This window comes from Oncorhynchus clarkii, chromosome 5 (assembly GCF_045791955.1).
Source record: "Oncorhynchus clarkii lewisi isolate Uvic-CL-2024 chromosome 5, UVic_Ocla_1.0, whole genome shotgun sequence".
NCBI classification, from domain to species: Eukaryota; Metazoa; Chordata; class Actinopteri; order Salmoniformes; family Salmonidae; genus Oncorhynchus; species Oncorhynchus clarkii.
In genome coordinates, this window is record NC_092151.1 from 14,250,846 (window position 1) to 14,272,645 (window position 21,800).

General features: G+C 46.0%; 1 protein-coding gene and 1 non-coding gene across 21 annotated transcripts in view; both read left to right on the forward strand.

The window, feature by feature from the left end:
- LOC139408394 (spectrin alpha chain, non-erythrocytic 1) overlaps window positions 1-21,800 on the forward strand; it is a 53,724-nt gene that overhangs the window by 11,772 nt on the left and 20,152 nt on the right. For 7 of the 20 annotated variants that reach the window (XM_071152211.1, XM_071152216.1, XM_071152215.1 and 4 more), the window contains 25 exons: window positions 2,817-3,056; window positions 3,483-3,608; window positions 4,308-4,448; window positions 4,741-5,021; window positions 5,152-5,451; window positions 5,749-5,884; window positions 6,024-6,125; window positions 6,218-6,355; window positions 6,455-6,565; window positions 6,642-6,719; window positions 6,959-7,114; window positions 7,399-7,603; window positions 7,901-8,082; window positions 8,797-9,163; window positions 14,055-14,272; window positions 14,427-14,519; window positions 14,787-14,921; window positions 15,153-15,301; window positions 16,554-16,752; window positions 16,983-17,087; window positions 19,127-19,159; window positions 19,272-19,307; window positions 20,403-20,450; window positions 21,388-21,479; window positions 21,596-21,740. In XM_071152211.1, coding sequence (XP_071008312.1) covers window positions 2,817-3,056; window positions 3,483-3,608; window positions 4,308-4,448; window positions 4,741-5,021; window positions 5,152-5,451; window positions 5,749-5,884; window positions 6,024-6,125; window positions 6,218-6,355; window positions 6,455-6,565; window positions 6,642-6,719; window positions 6,959-7,114; window positions 7,399-7,603; window positions 7,901-8,082; window positions 8,797-9,163; window positions 14,055-14,272; window positions 14,427-14,519; window positions 14,787-14,921; window positions 15,153-15,301; window positions 16,554-16,752; window positions 16,983-17,087; window positions 19,127-19,159; window positions 19,272-19,307; window positions 20,403-20,450; window positions 21,388-21,479; window positions 21,596-21,740 — 3,816 coding nt within the window. Of the gene's footprint in view, window positions 1-2,354; window positions 2,374-2,816; window positions 3,057-3,482; window positions 3,609-4,307; window positions 4,449-4,740; window positions 5,022-5,151; window positions 5,452-5,748; window positions 5,885-6,023; window positions 6,126-6,217; window positions 6,356-6,454; window positions 6,566-6,641; window positions 6,720-6,958; window positions 7,115-7,398; window positions 7,604-7,900; window positions 8,083-8,796; window positions 9,164-14,054; window positions 14,273-14,426; window positions 14,520-14,786; window positions 14,922-15,152; window positions 15,302-15,761; window positions 15,819-16,553; window positions 16,753-16,982; window positions 17,088-19,126; window positions 19,160-19,271; window positions 19,308-20,402; window positions 20,451-21,387; window positions 21,480-21,595; window positions 21,741-21,800 lie in introns of those variants that run through there. The other 13 variants (XM_071152221.1, XM_071152222.1, XM_071152217.1 and 10 more) reach the window with 4 other exon arrangements.
- Window positions 8,540-8,675, forward strand: LOC139410345 (small nucleolar RNA SNORA84). Its single transcript, XR_011634506.1, has one exon. It is a non-coding gene; the product is annotated as a small nucleolar RNA SNORA84 (small nucleolar RNA).

Here is a 21,800-nt window from a genome sequence, read left to right on the forward strand (position 1 = left end):
ATCATGTTCTGTGGATGTTTTTCATTGGCAGGGACTAGGAAACATGAACGGAGCAAAGTACAGAAAGATCCTTGATGAAAACCTGCTCTAGAGCGCTCAGGACCGTGGACTGGGGAGACTTCCAACAGGACAATGCCCCTAAGCACACAGCCAAGACAATGCAGGAGTGGCTTCGGGACAGAGAATAATGGGAGAAACTCCTCAAATACAGGTGTGCCAAGCTTGTAGCGTCATACCCAAGGCTGTAAACATGGCCACAAAGGTGCTTCAACAAAGTACTGAGTAGAGGGCCTGAATACTTATGTAAATGTGATATTTCAAATGTTTTTGCAAAAATGTCTAAAAAGCAGTTTTTGCCTTTTCATTATGGGGTATTGTGTGTAGATTGATAAGTGGAAAAACAATTTCACTCATGTTAGAATAAGGCTGTAATATAACAAAATGTGGAACAAGTCAAGGGGTCTGAATACTTTCCGAATGCACTGTATATGAGCTATATAGAACAATCTACACTTTGACTGGACTCCTGGCTCCTCAGTTCTCTCTCTTCCTGGTGCCATCTCTTCAGTGAGTTAGGGTTATGGTGTAGTTCAGTGGTTCCCAAACTCTTTCATTTACTGTACCTCCAACTGAATTTTGCTCTGAACGGAGTGCACCCGAATTACCCCTTCATGTGCATCTTCTCAAGTACCCCCTGGTTGGGAGCCACTGGTGTAGGAAGATGTTTGGGGAAGAGTTGAACCAGGCAACAAACTGGTCTGTTGATTGTTGAGGAGACCCAGCCAGCCCAGCGGCCCCTCTGTGGACCAGACCAAGCAGTGTCTCCTGGATCTGCTGAATGTCACCACACTGCTGACACCACTAATCCTACTGTCAGAGATGGACCATTTCACTGTCTCTCTCCCTCCTATCTCTCTCCACCCCTCTTTCTCGCTGTGTGAATGGGAGCTGCGCTGGCCGTGTTTTAACAATGGGCCTATTTCATGAGGTCTAGCACTACCCCCACCCCCTGGGGCAGACTGTTGGACTGTCAGCTATTTTATTTTATTTATATATGGTCCTCTTTGCTCATGGGGTTCACTGTCCTTGGGTTGGCTGGGTGAATCAATGTTCTGTCCCTCCTTACTGAAATAAATTACTCAGTTAAGCACACTGAATTCTGTTCATAGTCGTCATATCACATTTTGATCTTATCCATGTCTATTGTGAGACACCTTGTCTGTACCTTTCTTTCTGGAAGAATGGTTTAGTCTGTTTATTTCTGTCAAAAAGGTTCTAATTGTATGAAGGGTATGAGATGGTCTATTGGAACTGGATGACAACCATGCGCAAACAGTCCTGACTTGAGATGAAGGATGCTGTGTGTTTTCTCCCCCTGGTGTTCAGATGGACTGGCCTCTCTCCACCAGGGCCTGGTCTGGTGTATCAGAGGTCACAGGGACCTGATAGGCCACAGTGTAGGTCACACCACCCTGAGAAAAGACTCCAGATGTAGGCCTAAGCATTGGGAAAGACTGGCCACGGACAATTTATCAATCCCCCCACAATGGTTGGCAGGTAGGCTGGGATTACACCCATGTGCTTAAATCCTACAATCTCACGGAAGCCATTTGGAGGCTGCCTCACATTTTGTTGTGTATTCATCAATGATTGAAAAAGACAAATTTGCCATCTTAAATGCACTTTATGCTGCTACAGTTCACTGTCACATCAGCTTCAAAGTTGCCATGTTGAATACTGGTAATTCAATTTATGGTCTAGGAGCCTAGATTCTCTCGCCCTCCCGGGCCCCCTGCCACTCCAGAAATGACACCAAATGTTCAGCTCACATTCCTCATTGTCCAGAGAGACAAGTAGTATATGAAAGGAAGCACCCTGGGTATGCCTGCCTGGCAGAGACTGCGTTACAGTCACTACCAGGGTGTGGTCCTCTAACAGCCCCACTATCCAGGCTGGGGACTAGAATACAGGGTGGGTGACTGTGATCCTGTCTGGTTACCTCGTCCTACTCTTCCCTCTTTCTACTGGCCTCCACTCCCCCGGTGTATGGTGGGATGGTATATAGGCTTGGTGAAGAGGGGGGCTGAGGGCCGGTGCGTGTTAGGAGGGCTGACAGCAGCAGTCCAATTGTGAAGTGAGGTCTGGTTACTGTTTGTTCAGAGCTGTGTGGAATTTCTGCCTCCACTCCCTTTTTTCATTCTCGCATTCTCAGCTGCTGGCCCCACGGCGAGTCAGCTGGACTGGAGAGGAGCTGGCTACTTACTTCACTGGGGAGTTTTTGTCCTTTCATAGCAATAGTCAGCCTTGTATCGTTGTATTCTATAAAGTTGTGTGTCTTCCGTGACTTTTCCTCTAGATCCATTTTTTTGCGTGGTGAGTAGAGATCCATGAAGAGCTGCACTGTGTTCAAATGCCCCCAGGGAAAGAGAAAGTGGAAAAGAAAGAATGGCACTTCGTGACCTTCTGGAAGTCCTCCACAGCTATTCAGTTTCTGAGAGCTCTTGTGTTTTAAAGGCCTAAAGAAGCAGAGATTAGAGAAATTGGATGACGGCCAAGTAGAAATGCTTGATGCGATGCTAGCGTTGCCATAGCAGGCTCAGTTGGACCTTTTATTTCTATACTATTCAAAGCGATGGACAAATGGTAGCAGCCATCTTGTTCATACACATACATTTGTCAAGATGGCTGACGGCATTCTCATCCACTCATCTCAATTGTAGTAACTATTAATGCTAACAACTAGAAAGCATAATCGTTTTGTTGCAAGTGGTAAGAAGTGTTAATGATTACCTCCCCCATTGTATTTCTCTTGTCAGAGAATGGATACCAGTGGGGTGAAAGTGCTGGAGTCTGCTGATGACATCCAGGAGCGCCGGCAGCAGGTGTTGGACCGCTACCGGCGCTTCAAGGAGCTGTCGGGCGTGCGACGGCAGAAGCTGGAGGACTCGTACCGCTTCCAGTTCTTCCGCCGCGATGCTGACGAGCTGGAGAAGTGGATCCAGGAGAAGCTGCAGATTGCCTCTGATGAGAACTACAAGGACCCTACCAACCTCCAGGTCAGTCTGCCTTGTCCGTATGTCTGTCAGCATATGGCATAACAGTACCTACCTATCGCACATCATGGGTTTTAGTGCACAAGGATGCATTTCAACAGCTCCAGGTAGATTTAGGATCAGCCTGTCCAGTTGTCATTTTAGTCTATTGGAATTTGGGTTGTGTTGTACTGTAACCATGGCTTTGACAAAATGAATGATAACATTCTGATTCCATTTTGTCACCTTACTTTATTACAGTATGCACGAGCCACTTTTTGTGAATAGACTGACTTGTAACCTTTCTAGTGGCCGTTCAAAATGAAACCGCAAGGTCATAAAACTCACACAGAATGATCAGTACATCATAATCCGTGACCCTTCGCCAGGTATGTCTGTCCTGTCCATTGTAATCTTTGCCATGCTAACATGCCTCCTCTCCCCCCACAGGGCAAGCTCCAGAAACATCAGGCCTTTGAGGCGGAGGTGCAGGCCAACGCTGGAGCCATCATTAAGCTAGACGAGACTGGCAACCTTATGATCTCCGAAGGCCACTTTGCCTCTGAAACCATCCGCGTAAGAGACAATGACACACACCCACACAGTCCGCTGAGCTATGTGCCTGACCAAGATAGATCTACACAATCCACCCTTTTTAACCCTGATCATGTCTGGTTCAGTCCTTCACGCCCTACCGGACTTCCCAGAGACCCATAGTTTCAAGTTTCAATATGGCAGACTATATAAAAGTAGGTGCTTGGGTGATGTGGACCTCCTGGCTGTGTGGCTGTGTTTCTCTCTTTTTTAGGTTCCACTCCCTTTTAATTCTTTCAGATCCATTCTGTTTGCTGTGTAGTTATGACCTATATATGAAGACTATGAGAAGTGCATGATGTGTGTGTGCCTATTTTCTATTGATATGCACTTATCTTGGTCTCAAACTACAGCTTCAGCAAGTACTGGACTCAAAGTACTGGAACCATAACCTGTGTCTCAGAGTAGGAGTGCTGATTTGGGATCAGTTTTAACTTTTGGATCATTAATGGACAAGATCACATGGATGAGGGGAGCTGGTCTTAGGTCACCACACCTACTCTTAGATACTTTGTGAATATGGGCCCTAATTTCTACTTTTAGATCGTAATGAATAACATTGTATGGACAGAGGGGACCTGATCCCAGATCAGCACTCCAACTCTGAGAGACTGAATATGGGCCCTGGTCTTGAATCAGTTTCCATCACCCTGTGTAAATGGTTTCCCTTTCTGCTTTTAGACTCGTCTGGAGGAGCTTCACCGTCTTTGGGACATGCTGCTGCAGAAGACCAAGGAGAAGGGTGTCCGTCTACTGCAGGCCCAGAAGCTAGTGCAGTACCTGCGCGAGTGTGAGGATGCCCTGGACTGGATCAGTGACAAGGTCAGTGTCTCAACCTGAAGTCACACACATCCTCTATATCTACTGGAGGCCATGGCCTAAAGCATGTCTACGGAACTCTAATAGACAACATGACCTTACCCTAAATCATATCCAACAGGAGACCATTGCCATAGGACCTTATTGACAACCTATCCTAACATTAGCCTTCCTAAACCGTGTCTGCAGGGCCCTACTAGATAACCAATTCTAAACATTAGCCTCCCTAAACCATGTCTGCAGGGCCCTACTATATAACCGATCCTAAATCTTACCAAAACCTGTGTCTTAACAGGAGGCCATGGCCACCTCGGAGGAGCTGGGCCAGGACCTGGAGCACGTAGAGGTGCTACAGAAGAAGTTTGAGGAGTTCCAGACGGACCTGGCAGCCCACGAGGAGCGTGTGAACGAGGTGAACCAGCTGGCGGGCAAGTTGAGCCAGGAGTCCCACCCCGAGGCGGAGCTCATCGTTCGCAAGCAGGAGGAGGTGAACGCCGCCTGGCAGAGGCTCAAGGGCCTGGCGCAGCAGAGGCAGGGCAGGCTGTTCGGAGCCGCCGAGGTGCAGAGATTTAACAGGTATGCCCAGGACAGGCTGGGTGTGTGTTTTCTTTTGGAGTGTGTGTGTGATGGGGAAGCCACAAGACAACTGAGAGGATCAAGACATTTGGATTTTCTGTTCTGACTGAGAGTGTTATGTGGCCTGCAGGGATGTGGACGAGACCATTAGCTGGATCAAGGAGAAGGAGCAGCTCATGGCATCCGATGACTTTGGCCGGGACCTGGCCAGTGTTCAGGCTCTGCTGCGCAAGCATGAGGGCCTGGAGAGAGACCTGGCTGCCCTCGAGGACAAGGTCAACACTCTGGGCGGAGAGGCTGAACGTCTGCAGCAGACCCACCCCCAGAACGCCTCCCAGATCCACCTGAAGAGGGATGAGCTCATCACCAACTGGGAGCAGATCCGCACGCTGGCCGCCGAGCGCCACGCCCGCCTCAACGACTCCTACAGGTGGGTACCGGTAAAACCCTGGCCGCCCTAACAGCGAACACACTAACTTTACTGGGTCAGTACCGTATTGTTACTATGTCACTACCATAACATTGCAGTGTCCCTACTGTAACCGTACTTGGTCAGTACTGTAACTTTACTGGGTTAGTACCGTAACACCACTGCGCTTAACACACAGCGACTACCCAATAGCATGGTCAAACAAAACATTTATCAGCCATTTAAGCCCAGTTTAGTTGAAAGTATGCAGAACCCTATCTTCTGACTGACTGTCTGTATGTGTTTTGCCCCCTGCAGGCTGCAGCGCTACACTTCAGACTTCCGTGACCTGACCAGCTGGGTGACGGAGATGAAGGCCCTGATCAACGCTGATGAGCTGGCCAACGACGTGGCTGGAGCTGAGGCTCTCCTCGACCGCCACCAGGAACACAAGGTACAGGAAAACTGATCCTAATAATAATTTTAATATAATTGCAGTTGTTAAGTACTATATATTTTCTCAGATCTTCAATCAGTGATGCTAGTTTTTCCTGCAATGTTGCTGACGTTTACTGTGTTTGTGTGGTCCTTAGGGTGAGATTGATGCCCATGAGGACAGCTTCAAAGCCACGGACGAGGCCGGCAAGGCTCTGCTCAACACTGGACACTACGCCTCAGAGGAGGTCAAGGAGAAGGTAGGGCTATCTGTCTCTTTATCCTTGGTTTGGAATTCAAGCTTTTACATGGACCTGTGGACAGATTAATTTAACCCCATCCGTGTGTGTAGCTGGGTGTACTGACTGAGGAGAAGGAGTCTCTGTTGGAGCTGTGGGAGGTGCGCAGGCAGCAGTACGAGCAGTGCATGGACCTACAGCTCTTCTACAGGGACACGGAGCAGGTCGACAACTGGATGAGCAAGCAAGAGGTATCGCCATCCACACACAATAACATGCTCACTTAATTACACTTAAATTATTATTCTCCAAAAATGTTTGGGTGTGAAGTAATTATTGTGTGCGTGCAGGCGTTCCTTCTGAACGAGGATCTTGGTGACTCTCTGGACAGCGTGGAGGCCCTGCTGAAGAAACACGAGGACTTTGAGAAGTCCCTCAGCGCCCAGGAGGAGAAGATCACTGTGAGTACATAACAGTAACCTCTAAGATCAGCTTTTCCTCCTCAAATGTTACGCCTAATCTCTAACCTCTCTCCAGGCCCTGGATGAATTTGCCACCAAACTGATCCAGAACAACCACTACGCCAAGGAGGATGTGGCCACTCGTAGAGATGCTGTAAGTAGAATACGATGATCAGGACCAGAATGTGTCCTAAGTCATTTAGCAAAGTGCTACAAACAAAGTGCTTTGCTCAAGTGCACATCGACAGATTTTTCACCTAGTCGGCTTGGGGATTCGAACCAGCAACCTTGCGGTTACTGGCTCAACACTCTGAACCACTAGGCTACCTGCTGCCCTATATCTGCTTATACCATATCCTGGGTGTTGTGTATAAAATCTCACCCACCCTTCAGCTGCTGAGCCGCCGTAACGCCCTGCACGAGCGTGCCCAGTCCCGCCGCGCCGCCCTGGAGGACTCCTTCCACTTGCAGCAGTTCTCCCGCGACTCGGACGAGCTCAAGAGCTGGATCAATGAGAAGATGAAGACGGCCACCGACGAAGCCTACAAGGTATCAATGTTTCTCAGTTAGCTACTTTAGCTAGCTATTCTATAGTGATGTACTTTAGCTAGTTAGTTATCTACTTTAAAGTGGTATACTTTAGCTAGTAAGCTACTTAGTACTTTATAATGGGGTTTCAATACTCAACGTGACTTTCTCCTAGACTGCAGTGGGATCCCATTAGGCTGCAATACCACTGTGAACCACACAGTTCCTTATTCCCAGTACTATGGCCTAATACTTATAACAACCCCTTCCTTTCACCATCTCTCTGCTCTTTCTGTTCTCCCCAGGATCCGTCCAACTTACAGGGCAAGGTCCAGAAGCACCAGGCCTTCGAGGCGGAGCTGTCAGCCAACCAGAGCCGCATCGACGCGCTGCAGAAGTCTGGACAGGAGCTCCTGGACGGCAAGCACTACGCCGCCGACGAAGTGTCGGTCCGCATGGATGAGGTCAGCTCCCAGTGGAAGAAGCTGCTGGAGGCCACTGAGCTCAAAGGTGAGATGAGTGGGAGTGAGGCTGTTATTATTATGGCGCCCACCATTTTGAGTTTGCCTCGAGTGGAGGAAATATAAAATGGCGGCGACGCTAGTTACTCTGTAGAGGAGCGCTGCAAAAAGGTGCATTTATGTTTTAAGCTAGTTTTTAGTCACTACACTAGGTTTCATTTAAGAGCCCCAAGATCTGAAACCAAACCTACAAATAATTTAGAACTGCCCTTCCTTCAATGCCTACATCCAACTTAATTTCATCCACCCTTAAACATCTCCTCACCACTCTCTCCCCTCCCCCCAGGCATCAAGCTGCGTGAGGCTAACCAGCAGCAGCAGTTCAACAGGAATGTGGAGGACATTGAGTTGTGGCTTTACGAGGTGGAGGGCCACCTGGCCTCCGACGACTACGGCAAGGACCTGACCAGCGTCCAGAACCTGCAGAAGAAACATGCCCTGCTGGAGGCCGATGTGGCCGCACACCAGGTAATGATTTACTGTCATTTATAAACTGGGTGGTTTGAGCCCTGAATGCTGATTAGCTGACAGCCGTGGTATATCAGACCGTATACCACGTGTATGACAAAACATTTTATTTAACGTTCGTAATTACATTATAATAGCAATAAGGCACCTCTGGGTTTGTGGTATATGGCCAATATACCACGGCTAAGGACTGTGTCCAGGCACTCCGCAATGCGGCTTGCATAAGAACAGCCCTTAGCCGTGGTATATTGGCCATATACCACACACCCTCGTGCCTTATTGCTTAAATCACCGCTAGGTCGCTAGGTAACTGACTGCCATCACCGTGTAACTGACTGACTGACTGCCATCACTAGATGTTTTCAGAACCAAAAAGTAAACTACTAACAGACACTGTTGCATTTACCTCTGGGAGCAGCTAGTGCGTTTCTACTCTAATTATAAGAGTCCCGTCCATGCCTGGTAGTTCCTAGAAAAGGCTGGACTGTGCTGATCTATAGGTTTTTGATTGACTGGCAAATATATACTCTGTGATTTTATGCATGGGAGTTGCCACTCCAAGTAGCCTTCATAGCCCAGTTGCAGAGACATTATTTTGGTCTACAATATTCAGGCATTCAAATATTTGTGTTGACTACTGTCTGTCAGTGCACAAGGTAAGTCTTGCTGACTGACTTACTGCCAACACTGACTGACTCTTTCTCCCCTCTCTAGGACCGCATTGACGGCATCACCATCCAGGCGCGTCAGTTCCAGGAGGCGGGCCACTTTGACGCTGACAATATCAAGCGCAAGCAGGAGGCGCTGATGGCGCGCTACGACGCCCTTCGCGACCCCATGGCTGCCCGCAAGCAGAAGCTATCGGACTCGCTGCGGCTGCAGCAGCTCTTCAGGGATGTGGAGGACGAGGAGACCTGGATTCGGGAGAAGGAGCCCATCGCCGCCTCCACCAACCGGGGCAAAGACTTGATTGGCGTTCAGAACTTGCTGAAGAAGCACCAGGCCCTGCAAGCGGAGATCGCCGGCCACGAACCCCGCATCAAGGCTGTCACCCAGAAGGGAGAGGCCATGGTGGAGGAAGGTAAGTCGGCTCTTACTAACATGCATACTGCCACCTTTTTCAACTGTTCACCTGTTGACTATCTAGCAGGTTGGGTCAATTCCATTTAAACACTTTGACTCTAGTACTCTCGCTGCAAAAACACTTGATCACTGCTATTCGCCCTTCCAGGATGTCTACAAGGCCCTCCCCCGTCCTCCCTTCAGCAAATCAGATCACGACTCCATTTTGCTCCTCCTTTCCTATAGGGAGAAACTCAAACATGAAGTACCCGTGCTAAGGTCTATTCAATGCTGGTCTGTCCAATCGGAATCCATGCTTCAAGATTGTTTTGATCACGCGTACTGGGATATGTTCCGGGTAGCCTCCAAGAATAACATTGATATATACACAGACATGGTGACTGAGTTCTTCAGGAAGTGTATAGGCGATGTTGTTCTGACTGTGACTATTATAACCTACTCAAACCAGAAACTGTGAATACACGGCAGCATTCGCGCAAAACTGAAAGTGCGAACCACTGGGAATCTGGTCGAATATAAACAGTGTAGTTATTTCCTCCATAAGGCAATCAAACAGGCAAAACGTCAGTACAGAGACAGTGGAGTCGCAATTCAACGGCTCCAACACAAGATGTATGATGTATGGGCGGCAGGGTAGCCTAGAGGTTAGAGCGTTGGACTAGCAGCCGAAAGGTTGCAAGTTCAAAACCCCGAACCCCCTGAACAGGCAGTTAACCCACTGTTTCTAGGCCGTCATTGAAAATAAGAATTTGTTCTTAACTGACTTGCCTAGTTAAATAAAGGTAAAAAATGTGGCAGCGTCTACAGACGGTCACGGATTACAAATGAAAAACCGCCCACGTCCCGGACATGATGTCTTGCTCCCAGACAAGCTAAACACCTTCACCCGCTTTGAGGATAACACAGTGCCACCAACACTGCCTGCTATCAAGGACTGTGGGCTATCGTTCTCCGTGGCTGACGTGAGTGAGACAGGCGTGTTAACCCTCGCAAGGCTGCCGGCCCAGACAGCATCCCAAGCCGCGTCCTCAGAGCATGCGCAGACCAGCAGGCTGGAGTGTTTACGGACATATTCAATCTCTCCCTATCTGTCGGCTGTCCCCACTTGCTTCAAGAAATCCACTATTGTTCCTGTGCCCAAGAAAGCAAAGGTAACTGAACTCAATGACTATCGCCCTGTAGCACTCACTTCTGTCATCATCAAGTGCTTTGAGAGGCTAGTTAAGGATCAAATCACCTCTACCTTACCTGACACTAGACCCACTTAAATTTGCATACCGCCCCAATAGATCCATAGACGATGCCTTCGCATCGCACACTGTCCTATCCCATCTGGACAAGAGGAATACCTATGCATTGACTATAGCTCAGCCAACTCCACCAACTCCAAGCTCATCATTAAGCTAGGGGCCTTGGGTCTGAACCCCGCCCTGTGCAACTGGGTCCTGGACTTCCTGACGGGCAGCCCCCCAGGTGGTGAAGGTAGAAAACAATACCTCCACTTTGTTGATCCTCAACACTGGGGCCCCACAAGGGTGTGTGATCAGACCCCTCCTGTACTCCCTGTTCACCCTTGACTGAGTGGCCACGCACGCCTCCAACTCAATCATCAAGTTTGCAGATAACACAACAATAGTAGACCTGATTACCAATGTTAGCAACTGATGTTATTCTTCAATAACACAAGAAAAATAGGTTTATTCAGAGAGGACAAATCAAGATGTTATGCTGGGAGGTAGGTAGATGTTCAGTCTCCCGTCCTCAGCTTTTCCCCACTGAACGAAGGAACAGGATGCCATTTATAACTCCCCCCACCCTAGTTTGGGGTTGACCAATCAGAAGTTCTTGCAATATAACTTGGCCAATGGCCAAATAACAAGTATCCTGCCCCCGACTCAATATACAGACGTTACTGAGTTCAGGAGTGACATTCCACAGATTCTGAACAGATGTCGAACTGAACTCCTATTTACAATTGCCTAATGACCATTAATACTCTAGTTTTTAGTCCTCTCATCCGCTCATCTTCTGCGTTGTGTATTTATCTTCGACATATTCCTACACCATCAATGACAAGACAGCCCAGAGGAAGGAGGTGAGTGTCCTGGCAGAGTGGTGCCAGGAAAATAACATCTCCCTCAACGTAAAAAAAAACAAAGGAGCTGATCGTGGACTTCAGGAAACAGCAGAGGGAGCACGCCCCTATCCACATTGACGGGACCGCACTGGCGAAGATGGAAAGCTTCAAGTTCCTCGGCATATGCATCAATAACAATCTGAAATGGTCCACCCACACAGACAGTATGGTGAAGAAGGCGCAACAGAGCCTCTTCAACCTCGGGGCTGAAGAAATTTGGCTTGACCCTTAAGACCCTCAAACCTTTACAGATGCTCAGTTGAGAGCATCCTGTCATTCTTACGGACGGTAGGCAAGGTCACAGTTGTAAAAACTTAAGACACTAAAGAGGCCTTTCTTATGACTCTGAAAAACACCAAAGGAAATGCGTGAACGTGCCTAAGGCATGCTGCAAGGAGGCATGAGGACTGCAGATGTGGCAAGGGCAATAAATTGCAATGTCCGTACTGTGAGACGCCTAAGACAGCACTACAGGGAGACAGGGCGTACAGCTGATCGTCCTTGCAGTAGCAGACTACGTGTGACAACACCTGCACAGGATCGGTACATCTGAACATCACACCTGCGGGACAGGTACAGGATGGCAACAACAACTGCCCGAGTTACACCAGGAACACACAATCCCTCCATCAGTGCTCAGACTGTCCGCAATAGGCTGAGAGAGGCTGGACTGAGGGCTTGTAGGCCTGTTGTAAAGGCAGGTCCTCACCAGACATCACCGGCAACAACGTCGCCTATGGGCACAAACCCAACATGGCGGATATTTCTTTGGAATCCGGAAACTATAATTTCGAAAACAAAACGTTTATTCTTTCAGTGAAATACGGAATCGTTCCGTATTTTTTCTAACGGATAGCATCCCTAAGTCTAAATATTGCTGTTGCATTGTACAACCTTCAATGTTATGTCATAATTATGTACAATTACGGCCTTTGTTAGGAATAAATGGACTTCACACAGTTCTCAATGAGCCAGGCGGCCCAAACTGCTGCATATACCCTGACTGCTTGCACGGAGCGCAAGAGAAACGACACAATTTCCCTAGTTATAAGAAATTCATGTTAGCAGGCAATATTAACTAAATATGCAGGTTTAAAAATATATACTTGTGTATTGGTTTTAAAGAAAGGCAATGATGTTTATGGTTAGGAACCTTTGTGCAACGACAGTGCTTTTTTCGCGAATGCGCTTGTTAAATCATCAAGTAGGCTGTGATTCAATGAGAAATTAACAGGCACTGCATCGATTATATGCAACGCAGGACACGCTAGATAAACTAGTAATATAATCAACCATGTGTAGTTAACTAGTGATTATGTTAAGATTGATTGCTTTTTATAAGATAAGTTTAATGCTAGCTAGCAACTTACCATGGCTTCTTGCTGCCCTCGCGTAACAGGTAGTCAGCCTGCCACGCAGGCTCCTCGTGGAGTGCAATGTAAGGCAGGTGGTTAGAGCATTGGACTAGTAACCGGAAGGTTGCAAGAACAAATCTCCGAGCTGACAAGGTAAAAATATGTCATTCTGCCCCTGAACAAGGCAGTTAACCCACCGTTCCTAGGCCGTCATTGAAAATAAGAATGTGTTCTTAACAGACTTGCCTAGTTAAATAAAGGTGTAAAAATGTTTTTTTTTCATTAATCGGCAAATCGGTGTCCAAAAATACCGATTGTTATGAAAACTTGAAATCGGCCCTAATTAATTGGCCATTCCGATTAATCGGTTGACCTCTACTCTGGAGCGGGATCAATTTGGAGGTGGAGGGTCCGTCATGGTCTGGGGCAGTGTGTCACAGCATCACTGTACTGAGCTTGTTGCCATTGCAGGCATTCTCAATGCTGTGCATTACAGGGAAGACATCCTCCTCTCTCATGTGGTACCCTTCCTGCAGGCTCATCTTGACATGACCCTCCAGCATGACAATGCCACCAGCCATACTGGTCATTCTGTGCGTAATTTCCTTCAAGACAGGAATGTCAGTATTCTGCCATTGTCAGCGAAGAGCCTGGATCTCAATCCCATTGAGCATGTCTGGGACCTGTTGGATCGGAGGGTGAGGGCAAGGGCAATTCCCTGCAGAAATGTCCGGGAACTTGCAGGTGCCTTGGTGGAAGAGTGGGGTAACATCTCACAGCAAAATTGGTGCAGTCCATGAGGAGGAGATGCAGCTGGTGGCCACACCATATACTGACTGTTACTTTTGATTTTGACCCCCCCCCCCCCTTTGTTCAGGGACACATTATTCAATTTATGTTAGTCACATGTCTGTGGAACTTGTTCAGTTTGTCTGTTGAATCTTGTTATGTTCATACAAATATTTACACGTTAAATTTGCTGAAAATAAACGCAGTTGACAGTGAGGGCGTTTCCTTTTTTGTTGAGTTTATATACTGTATTCTATCTACTGTATTATAGTCATTGCCACTCCGACATTGCTTGTCCTAATATTTATATTTTTCTTAATGCCATTCTTTAACTTTTAGATTTGTGTGTATTGTTGTGAATTGTTATATACTACTGCACTGTTGGATCTAGGCACACAAGCATTTCGCTACACCCACAATAACATCTGCTAAATATGTGTTTATGACCAATTTGTTTTGATTTTAATTTAAACAAACTTCCTGAATTGACTGAACTGAAATGGAATTGTCCCAACCCCGCTCTCCAGGTCGTTATTGTAAAATATATTTGTTCAATGATTTTCACTCTAATAAATAAACTATCCACCTCTCCCCGTGGTCCCCACTAGGTCACTTTGCCGGAGAGGAGGTGAAGGTGAAGCTGGAGGAGCTGAACGGCCGCTGGGACACCCTGAAGGGCAAGGCCGGGCAGCGCAGGCAGGACCTGGAGGATTCGCTGCAGGCCCAGCAGTACTTTGCCGACGCCAACGAGGCAGAGTCCTGGATGAGGGAGAAGGAGCCCATTGTGGGCAGCCCCGACTACGGCAAGGACGAGGACTCTGCTGAGGTAAGAGAGGCGGAGAGGGACATTTGACTATCTAGGTGGGTAAATTATGGAGGTGAATTAATGAATGAATACTTTGTTTGAGGATAGGTTTGGATGTAGAAGGTTGGAGGATGTAAAGTGGAGATGACACTCACCCCTCTCTGTTCTTCCCCAGGCCCTGCTGAAGAAGCACGAAGCCCTGATGTCTGATCTGAGTGCCTATGGAAGCAGCATCCATGCTCTGAAGGAGCAGGCCCAAACCTGTAGGGTAAGTCTGGAACCCACATTGTATCTTTAGCATTATTGTAAAATGGATATGAACCATTTGTCAGCTTATGAATGCCTTAACTAGCTAGTTCACATTCTTTGGATAATAAAACTGTGTTTCTCATCCATGCAAACATCTGAGAACCAGAGGTCCAACAAATCAAGAATTTATTTTCTACTCCCGGTCTATCATATACACAACCTGATATTTTTATGTTGCCATCTTCTAGATTACACCTATAATCCTTATTTTTAATCTCACCTGCAGCAACAAGTGGCTCCCACCGATGATGAGACGGGTAAAGAGCTGGTGCTGGCCCTCTATGACTACCAGGAGAAGAGCCCCCGTGAGGTCACCATGAAGAAGGGAGACATCCTCACCCTGCTCAACAGCACTAACAAGGCACACACACACACACACACACAGCATCTTAGTGAGATGAACAAAAGCCTTGTACCGGAAACAACTACTAGGTCATACCCATGACTAGGCACTTGATGTAGAACGGAAAGAATTGGAAGGATATAGGCAAGAGAGTATGGGACATATATCTTAATATTTTATGGGGGATAAAAAGAGCATGTCTTCTCTTGTGGTCCTATCTCCTGACCTCCCCTCTCTTCCCTGCTGTAGGACTGGTGGAAGGTGGAGGTGAATGACCGCCAGGGTTTTGTTCCGGCAGCCTACGTCAAGAAGCTGGATCCCACCCAGTCCTCTTCCAGAGAGAACTTGCTGGATGAGCAGGGCAGCATCGGCCTGCGCCAGGATCAGATTGAGAACCAGTAAGGGACTACTTCTATTCCCTCCACCTAAGCCAGTCCCAAAATACCCTATCCCCAGTACTTCTCTTCAGTACACTCCTGCATCTCTGTATAGTTATTTACCCCTTTAACTTAGGACGTGTTGTCCCTAATGGGTTAATTAACTGTGTATTCTGTGTTCTAACGTTTCCTGACTTGAAGAAATGTCCATGTGAGCTCAACCCAATAATAAACCCAATAATATTTACCTCTTTGATGCCCCAGTCTTGTTCTCCCTTTTCTATCTCGCTCTCCCTTTTCTGTCTCGCTCTCTCTTCAAATTATTTTTGTTTCCCTTTCTATTCCTTAGTGAAACAGCCCAGAGTCACACTTTTTTCTCTCTATCACTAACAGCCTTTTGCCTTTTTCTCCATCTATCTCTGTTTCTCTCTCTAACCACTAACGCCTGCCTGCCTGCGCATGTCATGTCTGGACTGAGCAGGCCGTTGGCCAAGGAGGCGTGCAGTGTGTCTGTACGCATGAAGCAGGTGGAGGAACTGTGAGTAGGACCAGTGTCCCCGTAGGTGTCGTGTTTGCGAAGCCACCACGCATCGCCACGGGCAAAGCCATTTGCCATTCCTGCCACTCCCTAAATCAATACCCATGTCAATCAATACCCATGTCGATGTCGTGGTCCTTGTGACTGTGATTCCAGTGTGCACGCTCTCTCTCTCTCTCTCTCTTATATCTATCACTCATCTTCTATTCAACAGATGGATAGAAGCTTCATCTTTCTTTCTCACTCCTTTTTTCTCCCAGCTTGCCTGTGGGTGTCATGAGCTCTCACTTGCATTCTGTTTTTCCATGAGAGCGTATAGATGTGTTTTTCACTCTGCATCATAGACAGCCATGTTACAAACCTGGCTGATTATGTCATTCCGATGGCATCTTATGAAATTGTGAGCATAGTAAGGGGGAATCACCTCATCCACCACCAATGTGTAGCAACCACCTGAGGGATGCCATGGCAGCCATTTTGTGCTGCGCCAGAAAGCTCACCACACATCAGCTATCACAGTGGAGAGGTGTGCACTTTAGGGCTGACCCTGGAGGTCTACCGGTATTTAAAGATTTGCTAAATTATTAATCCAAATTGAAATATAATTTTGGCAACAACCCTAGTGCGCTCAGTTCTCCCTGTAAATCATAATGTATTGACACTTCAGCGTTATTTCCACTACCCAGTGTCCCCCTCACACAGGGAATTCTGAAAGCCTTTATCCTGTATTTTTAGGTACGGAACTCTCCAGGAGCTAGGCGAGAAGCGCAAGGACATGCTGGAGAAGAGCTGTAAGAAGTTCATGCTGTTCCGCGAGGCTAACGAACTACAGCAGTGGATTAACGAGAAGGAGGGAGCCCTCACCAATGAGGAGGTGGGCTCCGACCTGGAGCAGGTGGAGGTGCTGCAGAAGAAGTTTGACGACTTCCAGAAGGTATGCCGCACACAACATGGCCACCAGTAGTAGGAGAAGGATACTAGTAGGAGAAGGATACTTACTGGACTAAGAAGCATTTAAAAATCATGTTCAAGAACAGGAGCAATGTGTGTATTATACTTACTCAGTTCTTCTAATCTATGCTGTCCCATCTCACCCAGTACATTGGTGAATACTGGTATGAGTTTTGTGTTGACTGTCTTGTCTTCTGTCTGTTTGACTACCAGGACCTGAAGGCCAATGAGTCTCGTCTGAGGGACATCAACAAGGTGGCGTCTGAGCTGGAGTCTGAGGGCCTGATGGCCGAGGAGGCAACCATGGTCCAAGCTCAGGTAGGATGGTGTAGCCAACCACTGCAGAGATATTAAAAACCTCTTCATCCTACCCCCTCCTTTTTCGAACATTCTGTTAAAAATCGCGCAACATTTCAGCGTCCTGCTACTCATGCCAGGAATATAGTATATGCATATGATTAGTATGTGTGGATAGAAAACACTCTGAAGTTTCTAAAACTGGTTAAATCACGGCTGTGACTATAACAGAGCGTGTGTTTCATCGAAAAGCGCAAGAAAAACTGGTCACTGAAAGCTGAAAAAAGTATCCATGCGCCCCTTTCATGTATTGTTTAAAGGAAACCAAATTTAATATAAACACGGATGCAATTCCTACAGCTTCCACACGATGTCGCCAAAAACGTCATTTTCATTGACAAATGTCCTCAATGTCCTTTGAGACATTACCAATAGATCCGTCATTCCATCCAGCCTACAACAATCGATTTTGGAAGATTGAAAAATGGACATTGTTTTCTTGAGTAGCTGCTATTAAATACTTTTCATATTAAGTCAATGATAAAAGCATATGGAGTGAATGTTATGAGGATTTGTAAAAAGTAATTTGGTACATTATTTGAAATAAATCAAATGTATTAACATTTCTAGCGCGGAACCCCTCGACAACATTCCGCTGAAAAGGCAGCGCGCGAAATTCAAAAATATTTTTTTGAAATATGTAACTTTCACACATTAACAAGTCCAATACAGCAAATGAAAGATAAACAGCATATTAATCTACCCATCGGGTCCGATTTCAAAAATGCTTTACAGCGAAAGCACCACATATGATTATGTTTGGTCATAGCCAAGTCGAAAAAACACAGCCAAACACAGGAGTCACAAAAAGCAGAAATATAGATAAAATTAATCACTAACCTTTGATGTTCTTCATCAGATGACACTCATAGGGCATAATGTTACACAATACATGTATGTTTTGTTTGATAATGTGCATATTTATATACAAAAATCTCAGTTTACATTGGTGCATTACTTGCAGTAATGTTTTTAATTCCAAAACATACGGTGATTTTGCAGAAATACTCATAATAAACATTGATAAAAGATACAAGTCTTATTCACAGAATTAAAGATAGACTTCTCCTTAATGTAATCGCTGTGTCAGATTTCAAAAAAAAAAAAAGCATAATCTAAGAACAGCGCTCAGAACCCAAAAGAACCAGAGGAATATCTGCCATTTTGGAATCAACAAAGTTAGAAACAACACCATAAATATTCACTTACTTTTGATGATCTTCATCAGAAGGCACTCCCAGGAATCACAGGTGGACAATAAATGACTGATTTGTTCCATAAAGTCCGTCATTTATGTCCAAATAGCCACTTGTTATTAGCTTGTTCAGCCCAGTAATCCATCTTCATGAGGCGCAGGCACTTCATCCAGGCAAAAACTCTAAAAGTTCCGTTACAGTCCTTTAGAAACATGTCAAACGATGTATGGAATCAATCTTTAGGATGTTTTTAACATAAAACATCAATAATGTTCCAACCGGAGAATTCCTTTGTCTTCAGAAAAGCACTAGAACGAGAGGTAACTCTGTCGGGATCGCGCGTCATGAGACCGAGGCTCTCTGCCAGACCACTGATGTCTCATTCTACTTTATAGTAGAATCCTCAAACCAGTTTCTAAAGACGGTTGACATCTAGTGGAAGCCCTAGGAAGTGTAACCTCATCCATATCTCAATGTGTATTCGGTAGGCCAAGCTTTGAAAAACTACAAACCTCAATGTCCCACTTCCTGGTTGGATTTTTCTCAGGTTTTCGCCTGCCATATGAGTTCTGTTATACTCACAGACATAATTCAAACAGTTTTAGAAACTTCAGAGTGTTTTCTATCCAATACTAATAATAATATGAATATATTAGCATCTGGGACTGAGCAGTTCACTCTGGGCACACTATTCATCCAAAAGTGAAAATGCTGCCTCCTATCCCAAAAAGGTTCAACTCAAATGTGTAAGCGGAAGTTATGGCATCATTTCTCTCGTCTTCTCTCTCTTTCTCTCCTCTCTAGGAACAAGTGATGCTGGGATCTGCTCCTGGCCAGGTAAGACAATTTCACAGTTGCAATACATTATACTGGTAAGGAAAGTTAATGCAATCAAAATGTATAGATGTGCCATCAACGTCAACCCAAATTCCGCTCTTTGTTCGAACAGGATGAGGCTGATAACAAGAATGCCTCTCCATGGAAGGTAAGACTCGTCTTCTGACAAAAAGACCAATCAACATGATTTCATGTGCTTCCAAACAAAACATTTTGTGTCCCGACCTTATTTTAATGTTGTTTTAGTCCATAACAGACATCAACTGCTGACATTGGACAGCATGCAGCAGCCTGTCAATCTGGACTTGTTCAATGAACCTGAGCATGATTGAACTGTATTGTGGGTTTTGACACAGTGGGAGTCAAAACTATTCGAATGAACCTAAATCATGCCCACTAACTCAGCCTTGTTCATAGGAGCTTACATCAGTTAATGTAAGATGTATTTGTTAACACAAACAAGAGACAAACGAATGGAAGACCTGGCAGTGGTACTCACCATTCTATCTTCAAGTTTACTTAAACAATAAGGCCTGAGGAGGGGGTGTGGTATATGGCTGTTTTTAGGTATGGCTGTTCTTACATAAGACGCAACACGGCTCCTGCCTGGATACAGCCCTTAGCTGTTGTATATTGGCCATATATTATAAACTGGTTACCAATGTATTTTTACTGCTCTAATTACATGTTTTGTCATACACGTGGTTTACAGTCTTGATATACCACGGCTGTCAGCCAATCAGCATTCAGGGCTCGAACCACCCAGTTTATAAAAGACAGTAGAGTAGCTGTACTCCACTTTTGTAGCTACTCTGTTTACTTACTAGCTGTTTACTCATTAGGGTAAACATTATTCCTCAAAATCAGGTCATTTTTAAATGTAAAGCAGCCTGAAAAGACCAAAGCAGACACATGTTGACTCACCCATATAAATAGAATTAGAATATGTCTCTCTATGGACACACCCTGCACATAAATGTCCATATTACCTAGTGCACTGTATGTGTAGCAGTTCACATTGGGGTTCAATGTCCACTTCAGGTTCTGCTGGTCTTCTATTGCCATGGTGATGGTGCCGGTTGTCTCTTGGGCAACCGTGTAAAGACATGGGCAGCTTTTACCTCCCTGCTGCGCTAACATGGTGACTGGTGTGGTGTTTTCTGTTATTTTCCAAATCCTCCTTCCCTCCTCCCCCCTTTTCCTCTCCGCCCTCCTGATCTGGTTTTTTCATCTTTGATTGTAGAATGTACGCTTGGCTGTTCAAACGACGGCTAACTTTAATACTATCAAGGTAAGATTTTTAAAGACCACTCCATCTGTCCCGCCCCTGATCGCACCCCCTTCTCCTCCCTTGCATTATGTCCTCCTGGCTCGTCTCATACCTGCATCGTGTTTATTCGGGAGACTAAGCCCTTCCATCAACAGTCTCATTGTGGTCTTGCTGTGCGTTCGTTGTCGTCCTGTAGTTCCATTGTCTTGCACATCGTCCTGGTTTGATCTCCGTGTCCACACTCCTTACATCGTTTTTTGTTCTAATCATGTGACCGATGTCATTGAATGGCCTTGTCCCTCGTTACGGTTTTCATTTGTCTCTTCTTTAACCATTTGTTATTTGTTTTCAGAAGGAAGGATGGCTGTTACAAAAAGGCATTGAAATATGCCTCAACACCATCTTTGTAACCCTAGCATTTTGTTGTCATTTGTTTCTCCATTTTGTGTGTTCTCATCACCATGCATCCCTCTCCCTGTCTGACTTACCTTCTTCCTCATCACCAACTCCTCATCTGTGTTCAACACCCTCCTTTTACGTCAGTCTCTCTGTCAAACACACAGAGCACAAACTGAATCTTTGAGCACTTTCAGTGATTCACGATTGATATTCACCACATATCAGTTTAAGTCAAGATTACCAGGATTGGGCTCCATTGTAACTGTCAATGCAAACGAGTTCATATTCAATTAATAAATGAAATATATATATTTTTCATTTGAGTTCAAATGGAATTTATCCTAACCTGGAGGATATACAACCAATAGTCTATATATCATAGAATCGTGAAAATAAGTAACTTATCAATACATTAAAACATGCCCTCAATTTGAATCAGCTAAATTGGAGCACTGGGTTCCAGAAACCTGCGTAGAGGCCTCAAGGGAGTGATTGACTCCTGGCGATGTTCCATCTAGCTCTGTGATTGGGTGATACATTTCTGGGGGTGTGTTTCTAGGAGCTGAACAACCGCTGGAGATCCCTGCAGCAGCTGGCCGAGGAGAGGAGCAACATGCTGGGCAGTGCCCACGAAGTGCAGAGGTTCCACAGGTACACACACACAGTTGAGCAAGAAACAGTGGGTGGATTTGAATATTACAACGCACATGAAACAAAATGGCTGGTGTTGAGTCAAAATTGAAATGGCTGCTTTTTGTTGTCCTCAGGGATGCGGATGAGACCAAGGAGTGGATTGAGGAGAAGAACCAAGCGCTGAACACAGACAACTATGGCCACGACCTGGCCAGCGTTCAGGCCCTTCAGCGCAAACACGAGGGCTTTGAGAGAGACCTGGCTGCCCTGGGAGATAAGGTGAGAGTGAACACAGTCGGTCTCTCAAACACACACACAGTCGCACACTTTCGTTGCTCT